Source organism: Vollenhovia emeryi, unplaced genomic scaffold (genome assembly GCF_000949405.1).
Source record: "Vollenhovia emeryi isolate VEMERY1.0 unplaced genomic scaffold, V.emery_V1.0 DF939137.1, whole genome shotgun sequence".
NCBI classification, from domain to species: domain Eukaryota; kingdom Metazoa; phylum Arthropoda; class Insecta; order Hymenoptera; family Formicidae; genus Vollenhovia; species Vollenhovia emeryi.
The window spans coordinates 807,401-816,124 of NW_011967229.1; the positions used below are offsets into that span (position 1 = coordinate 807,401).

At 49.8% G+C, this 8,724-nt stretch overlaps 1 protein-coding gene across 1 annotated transcript; it reads right to left on the minus strand.

Moving 5' to 3' along the window:
- Nucleotides 1–833: 833 nt before the first annotated feature.
- On the minus strand, nucleotides 834–6,740 carry LOC105567444 (Krueppel-like factor 10). The gene is made up of 3 exons (XM_012022322.1): nucleotides 6,354–6,740; nucleotides 4,567–4,785; nucleotides 834–3,159 (listed from the first exon to the last, which is right to left on the minus strand). Exons 1-3 carry the CDS (start codon nucleotides 6,405–6,407, stop codon nucleotides 2,197–2,199), a joined length of 1,236 nt encoding a protein of 411 aa, XP_011877712.1. The 5' UTR covers nucleotides 6,408–6,740; the 3' UTR covers nucleotides 834–2,196.
- Between the last annotated feature and the right edge of the window lie 1,984 nt (nucleotides 6,741–8,724).

The window sequence follows — 8,724 nt, forward strand, 5'->3', positions numbered from 1 at the left end:
TTCTCTCGAGAGGCGCGTCGCGACACGACGTCATCATTCCTCTCGTACTGCATGCGGTGCATTTCCACCGCGTCGTTATCACTTGGTCACTTTCGAGAGCCGTGACCTTCCTCACGGAATTTCTGCGCGGCTTCTACGCGGAAAAAGATTCGCTCTTCCGTTTAACAAAAAAAAAAAACCAAGCACGCGACCCTCTTCCCCGAGTTGTGGAGAAAAGCACCAACTTCGCGTCGAATTCTCCCGCGAATACGTCTGAAACCCCGCACGCAATTCTCGTAGGTTCGATTTTTTAACCGTGAAGACGTCGCGGATATATTCACTTCTTGCGAATTAAATGTATGACGCGCGAACAATCGACATCGACGCCGTGAAACTGATGTCGAATCGTCGTTTCGACGAATCATTTCTCACTGGGACGCGAGGATGGCTGATGGCAGAGAACGATCCGTAAACGCTTAACGTCTGTCTCGGTCGTAGACGTAAGGCAAGGCGGAGAAGAACTTCAGTCGTATACAATAGACTTTCACGACTCACGTTTGTCCCTGCCTTTCCTTACGTCCACGACTAAGTAGACTTAAGCGTTTACGGAACGTTCTCTGCCATCAGCCGATCCAAGATTTAAGAGTTCGGGGCTTCCTCAGGCGTTTGTAGAGCAAGTCTTCACGATTGTTAAAATAACGGCGCGAGTTTCGAGGCTTCAGATGAAAAGAATTTTTTACTCAAACTGGTTTATACCGACACCCGTAAGACAATTAGATGACGCGATTTAAACATCAATTTGACTCGCGAAGGAAGTCGGAAGGAAGGAGAGGCCGAGTAATATTTACCCGTAGTGATTTACGAAAGTATACAATTTATTTAGTTGTAGAAAAACTTTTATACAGTTTAACGATACACTGAAGTCTTATGCCGCCAAGTGTGAGGGTTTACTCCACCTGACTGTGATACAAATACAATATATACACTTCGCGATCCGAGGAGCGGATGCAATATTTTACAAGTTACAGCAATCGCAATCTCTCCCTTGAATTGCGTCAAACGCGAAATGAACTCTGGAAAGGAGGGAGATATTTCAGACAGCTGAAGGATACAAGCAAAACAGTAAACGGTTAGACTTTGAAAAATCAACAGAGTCGATGACGATCTCCGCCAAGTTTTTATCGCATCCGCTTCCACGTTATCCATATTCAATATGTACAACTTGGTCTAGTTAACGCGATCGTAATCTTAGAAGCCTGTACACAACCGTTATATACATAAATCGATAAATGTCTTGTCTCCTCATAAATAAATATTCTTTCTCTCCGTTCCTCGGTCAACGCGCTCCAAGCTAAATGCTAAGCAGCTGCGTTTAGCTCCAGTCAGCGGTAAGCTAAACAATAGAAAGATCTAAAACAAGCTGAAAGAACAATCCTTCGAATAGCTCCTAGATTTCTGCGTTGTCTGCAGAGAATCTCCGACCAGCGAGGAATCGAGCGATCTTAAACGATACCCTTGGGAATCTTCAGTTCGCTCTCATCCCCGCGTCAAGTGTTCGCGATCCGTTTAACGCGCCGATCACATCCGTTCCGAAACTGAAGAGCGCGCGGCCGTATTTTAGGTGCTGACGAGTGCACATACGCTGCGAATGCGAGAGTCCGAGTCTTCGCAGTGCGGCCCATGAGATAGCAGAACTCTCGAGTGAACGACACACTGAAGTCCTCACGTGTCACAACATCACAGACACATTTATGTACTCGGTTTGCTGACGACGACAGAGTCCCTTGACTTGCGATGGCTGGACCAATCGTCGCCTCGTGTCTTTGCCACACCCCTTTTAACAGGCTAGCTCTGCCTTCCTCCCTGCTTCGCTCGACTCGCTCCATTTTCTCTCAAGATGGCAATCCCATCTCGAAACATCGAAACTCTCTTCGTCCAATTGACCAGATTAATAGATCAACACCTGCTATCGTGTTTCCGCTACATCAGAATGAATCAAACTCTTCACCTTTCTTAGATTCCATTTTTATCCCAATTAAAGCATCGGGTTCAATTCTCGTCTTCAACGTTCTCTCTCAGTCGAGACCAGTTTCCCTCACAGCAGTGCTCTTCATCATCGACGTGCCAAGAGCAAGCCGATCCAATCTGGGTCTAATTAAGGCACACAGAGGGGAGCGCAAAGCTTTTGAGCGACTTGGGTAATCGCGGGCGCGTGCCTCAAGCCGCCAGCTGAGGCGGCACCAATTGGTGAATGGGTCGCGCGAGTCGCGGCGCCAGTACCGGCAGCAGGCTCACCCTCAGCGGCGCCGGGGCCATCTGGGTGGCGACGATCTGACCGCTCGAGGACGAAGAGGCGGCGGCAGCGGCAACGGAGGCGGACGACTTGTCCCTGGTGTGACGCTTCACGTGCTTCGCGAGGTGATCGCTCCTCATGAATCGCCTCTGGCAGACGGCGCAGGCGAACTTCTTCTCGCCGGTGTGCGTGCGCTTGTGCCGCGAGAGCTCGTCGCTGCGCGAGAAGCGGCGGCTGCAGTCGTCGAACGGGCACGGGAACGGCCGCTCGCCGGTGTGGGTGCGCGTGTGGGCCTTAAGGTGCGACGACTTGAAGTAGTTCTTGCCGCAGCCCGGGTGCTCGCACTCGTAGACGCGTCGCCGCGTCTCCGCGGCGCCCATGCTCGTCGTCGTGGTGACCGCGCTCGTCACGCTCGTCGGCGCCGCGCTGGCGACCAGCAGAAGGGGAGTGCGCGGCAAGACCAGGGGTGAGCTCAGCAGACCCGCGACCACGATGGACGTGGGTTTCGGAGCCAGGGGTTGCAATCTCGGTACTTGTTGCTGATGCTGATACTGTGGTAGTTGTTGCTGTTGCAGTTGCTGCTGCTGGCAGCTCTCGCGATCGGTATTCTTGCTGTTGACAATGATCTCCTCCTTGCGCAAGCTCATCTTGAACTTGAGGCTGCGTAGCACGTCCTCCTCCACCGGTCCCGTTACGCTCGCTCGCGCGTTCGCCCGCGGACTGGGCGACTGTCGCGCGGGCGAATCGCGTGGTACCGGTTGACCGCTGCTGGTCGCCGGGCACCCAGCGAGATTGGCCGGACTGCAGGTGCCGTCTCGATTAGCGCGCATTATCACCGAAACCCGGGCTGGCTCTGGGCTCGGTGGCGGCGTGCCATCTAGCAGCAGCTGAAACGACAAGAAGCTACTTTGTACTCGAATACGGGCGAGTTCGCCAATGTTCACGCCTCAAGTACATGTGCGAAGATGCATTTCTTCGCGCTCGACGAGAGAACCACAGATCGTGGTCCGTTCAGGCAGACGCGTGAATATCGCGTGTCTCGATGTCCAATTTGAAAACGGGGCAAATTTGAAACATTCCGCGGCGCATCAATCAACGGACGATGCAGAAGAAATAATTTGAAGCTACGCGCCGGCCAGTGCCGCAAATTCGTCTTATCGGTTCGCAACAATATCGCGAGCCAGTTATCAATGGAGGACCGATATAGCAGCCAGCGTTTTCGAGTGTATCGTCGGGAGGTACGCCTCGCTACTCGAAGGATAAAACGTAAGTCGTGTACAATAGACTTTCGCGACTCACGTTTCTCTCTGCCTTGCCTTACGTCTACGACCTAGGGCCTGAGCAGAATGGCTGTCGAGAACGCGAGCAGCCATTTTGAAACTTAAGCAATGCTGAAAATTTCGATTGGTGGAACTTGTTAAGTGTCAAGTCTCACTGCTTAAGTTTCTTCGTGTGTTTCCAGCTTTGTGGACAGCCATTCTGCTCAGGCCCTTACGCGGTGTCTACAATGAAATTTCAAGACGTAAGATTTAGGAAATTGGCCAATTACAGTCGAGTATTCGCCTCACATCCGACCGATTGATTGATTTCTTAAATCTCACACTTTACACTTTTAGTCTCGTTAAATTACACTTTAGTCTCGCGGCCACATCTTACGTGATACACCACGTTTCCGCTACTAAGTAATAAGATTCTATTGGGAAGGGCTCGAAACGGAGCCGAAACGTTGTAGATAAATAAGTATATTGCCAGTTTGGTCAACGTACAACATAGCATTTTTATCTCTTCTATTGGAATATTGCTGGCAACAAGAAGAAAGACTTTTATTGTTCTGAAATCTCATTGTGCGTCTCATTGTAGACGCCGCGTAAGACAGTCTTAGGCCTTGAGCAGAAAAAATTGTCGCAGTCGTTTACGTCCCCGTCGTAAGACTTGAGTCGATGCCGGGAGTCAACGCGCAAAGAATTGTCGTAGACGTATGTCGCGTACGTTGCATCGCAATCGTCTACGACCATCCTTCGTGCGTCGACTTCCGACTTAGGCTGCTATTACATTTGTCGTACGACAAATCTGACAGCTGCCCTTACGACAGAAACGTAAACGGTTACGACAATCTCTCTGCTCAGACCCTTCAGCGTTTACAAGTCGTTCTCATCAGACAAGAGGACACGCGTCGCAACGGCTGCGTTCGAGTCGACTGAAAGCGAAAAAAATCGTGAGGAGGAATAAAGGGAGAAAGGGCGCCGGAGAGGCAAACGTTGCGAAATGTCGATAAGGCCGCCCGCTTTATTCACCTTCGCCAGCTCGCATTGCTCGACGCACCGCCGCTTCCGAGGTGGCTCGTCCTCCTCCGAGTCGGAGGGCTGCGGGGTGGGCGGTAGAACGGGCCGCCGGGTGCCCGCGTCCTCTTCGTCCTTCCGTTCGGACTTGGCTTGGGCCGACCGGCTCTCCAAGAGCTTCTCCCCCAGCAGGGCCGCGACGCTGAACGACAGCATCTGCATCTGCGGTTCCATCTGCGGGACGAAAGGAAGGCGTGAGCGCGCGACTTCGCCAGGCGAGACCATTGTGTTAAATGCCCTCCGAGTGAAATTAGCCCGGGACGACGGGATATTAAAATATAAGGAACAGATAATATGTTTCCGGCGCGAAATCATCAACGACCAAATAATATAATCGAAGGGCAAAGATAGATGGGCAGAAAAATGCTATTCTTCTCGTCCTCTGAGAGATAATCGTGGTTATAAAAAATTATGTGCAGTGGACAAAATGGTTGCAACACTTTTTTTTAATGAGTTTAGGGACGTGCATTTAGATTCAGGGTCACGTTCCAAAATCTTCCTCTCCGAGGAATATTTTACCCGATGGTGACGCCGAAGCCATTTCGAGCGTTTCCCATCTATTTCTCGGGTAAAATTTTCTTCGGAGAAAATGTTTCGGAACGTAAACCCGAATCTAAACGCGCGTTCCTAAACTCATTAAAAAAAGTGTCGCGGCCATTCTGTCCATCACTGTACAGATATGCATCTGCTTCCGACAGATTGTTCATTGATAAACATCGAATTCCTGGCGGTCAGTTCTGTATCTAACAGAGTGAAAATGCTGAAGCCTAATCTACAATGCGCCCTCTACACCTAGAAACTTGCTATTTTATAGAAACAAATAGAAACGCTTAAAAAATTTGCCGACAACGCACGATTGTACAGTGTATGATATACCATTTATAATATCGACTTGCGCAAATTTTTCACACGTATTTATTGACTACAAAATAGAACATTTCTAGACGCAAAGAGCACACTGTAGATTAGGCTTAAAAGTGAGCGGCTTTGTCTCTTTCCGAGGGGACAGTTGGGACAAGAGCTACCCACTTTTGGCACTTTCACTGCAGTGCAAGACAGAATTGACCCTCTGGTATGAATGTTCAGTTTGTCCCTTGTGTCTTATGTTTTCTTTCGTCACGCCGTCTTTGGTTTCTGCGGAGAAACGTCGGCAATCCCGTCGCCGACCGTCAGAAAATTTCTTCTCCGGACGGCTCAGGACTAAGCTCTAGTAAAATTGTAATTTAGTACCCAACGGAATATTAAAATCAAGTTTAAATCAACGCGCGATATAAATTCAGAACGTGGAAGGGTATAAAAACCCGCCGCCTTTACTCTCGACGTCATAAGTAAAGAAATTACCACTTTGCTACAAATACTCAATCAGAAATGACTCGAAAACCGACGTCGAAACAATATCGAATCGATGCATTTTTGGTTCCATTTTCGAGCCAAATCGATGCCAAAAATGCATCGATTCGATATTGTTTCGACGTCGGTTTTCGAGTCATTTCTGACTGGGTACAGACGACTCGCTGTCGCGGGGGAAAAACACCGAGGACAAAGCTACCCACTTTTAGGCATTTTCACTGCGGTGTAAGACACAGAATTGACCCCCTGGTACGAATGTTCAGTTTGTCCCTTGTATTTTACGTTTAGTTCGCTCCGGGAATCTCGTGAGAACGCACTCACGTTGCGCATTCGAGTTTCGCGGGCGACGGCGGGCGCCGTTATGGCGGTACATTTAATTCGCTGCCACTTACATGTTTCAGCTGGGGCGAGGCTGGCGGGGAAAGAGGCGCCTGATTCGTATCCATATTCGCGCAGGAACGATGAACACGGTGGAACGGCTCCGTCGGATAAAAAAGAAACGGGAGCGGGGCACTGCTCCCACGGAGCGTCGAGGCGAAACGAAACAATGCGAGAAAAAGAAGAAAGCGAGAAGGAAAACAAAGTATACGCTCTCTCGCTCTCTCTCGCGCGCGCGCGCGCGCCGCCGAGCCGAGCCCTCTCCTCGAGCGAAGCTGATGCGAGAGACGGAGCTTCGTGCGCGCGAACGTACGGGCGTCTCACGGCGCAATGAGGCTCCCTCAGGCCTCAGGTCGGCGCGCCTGGGACGCGCCCGTTGCGCGTGTGCGCGCCGCGATCACGCGGCGCGCGCGGGCGCGGCCAATCGCGGCGAGGGGCTCGCCGGCGGCCGGCCAATCGGCGCCGCCCGGTCAGCTCGCGGCCGCGTGATCGCCGGCGTGCTGTTCACGTGCTCCCGGTCTGACTCGGGCCGTGATCGTGACGTCAGCGCGCGTGGCGAGCGCGGTCGATACGTCATGGCGTCACGGCGCGCCCCGCGCGAGCGTCATACCTCTCCTTCCCCTCCCCCCCCCGCCCCGCCCCGCCTACAGGCGCAACGCGCGCTATTCTGATCTCGCGCTCTGTCGAGTCCGCGGGTCTCCGTCTCTCCCCTCTCTTTTCCTCCTGCACTCGCGTACCGCGGCGCGGCCTCGTCTCTTCGCTTTGTGAATCTCTTCGTCCTTCGCCGCGAGCTCTATTTCTCTCTTTCTCTTCTCGCGTTTGTCTCTCGCTTCATCCCTTTGTCTCTTCGTCTCTTTCTCTCTTTCTCTCTTGTTGCTTCTTGTGTTTTATGCGAACGCAATGACCCGCGTCCCGAGCGATAAAGATCTACATATTTTTTTTCTCTTGCGTTATCGTAGCTTATATTTTTTTGTGGCGAAATTACATAATTTTATCGGATTAATTTTGCGAAAGCGTCGCCTCGTTCTCCGTTGAGGAGATACAACTTTAAAGCGTTGGCGTTAAAAAGCTCTCGTTTTCCTCTCGCTTTCTTTTTTTTTTTACTTTTCTTGCGTTCCATTTCGATCTTGGCCAACAGTTTCGAAGAAGATACGTTCCATAAATTAGCTTCTCCAGAAATATTCCTGCCCGTGATTAGATAATAATTGTTACTACAGTCTTCTTCGCGTGCTTTTGTAGCGGTGACTCCTAGATCGTCCGATGAAAACGCAGCTTTCGTTCGATAAATGAAAATAAAGCCTGGCCTGCAACACGCTCTCCAGGATTCTATTTTACAGCCGACAAATACGTTTGAGAAAGCTGTGCAACTTGATTGCACATCACACGTTGTACAATCGTGCATCGTCGAGAAACTTTTCAAGAGCGTTTTTTTATTTACTCATGCAAAGTAGAATGGTTTATAATCTCCTTATAGAAATGTAAGCGGAATAATTACTAGAAAATTACCGTACATCAGTAATTTCTAATAATTCGATTACTGAAATCTAGTAATTTCTTCAGTACTTGCTTCGTTCCAAGTTGTTACATTTCTGTAAAGGTCTGAATCCTCTTTCGTCGATAAAGGTGCCACTAAAATTAGTTGCGAAGGACTCCTAATATTGGCTAAAAAGATCTTCTGCCGGCACTCTTGTCGATAAAAGGGGATTATGGGCCAAAGTCTCTAGACGCAAAGAACGCTCAGTGACTATTAAGCCCGTGTCAGATTACGGACTGAGATTGAGATTGGATTGAAATTTGACCAATCGGAGTAAAGATTACTAATCTCAAGTTTAGTGACTTTTACTTTTTCTTTTACTTTTTTTTTACTTGAGGTAAAATCAGAATCGTGGTAAATCAAAAGGCTACTTGTTACTATTTAACCTGTTGGCAACACTACAGAAACCTAAAGCCCGTATCAGACTACAGACTCCCGACTCTGACTCGACTACTGACTCGGACTCCCGACTATGATTCAACCAATCACCGCAAAGCACCGGCCGACTCCGACTGTCGTCTTGGGAATAGACGCCACTCTAATTGGTTGAATCATAGTCGGGAGTCCGAGTCAGTAGTCAAGTCAGAGTCAGAAGTCTGTAGTCTGATACGGGCTTTACTCGACTCTTGTCGCTTCCACCGAAGCTCATCTGGACGCTACCTTAAAATGTTATAATGTATGTTTCAGGTTCAGCTTCAGGTTCGGGTTCTCGAGTTTGGTGTTTCCACCGCAAGAGCGTTCACCCCAATTCAATTCTGACTCGACTCTAGCCCGGCTTTGACCCTCGATGGAAACGTATAGCGAATTCGATTACTTGCTCTAGCACGCACTGAGTGCACGCACACTAAGAC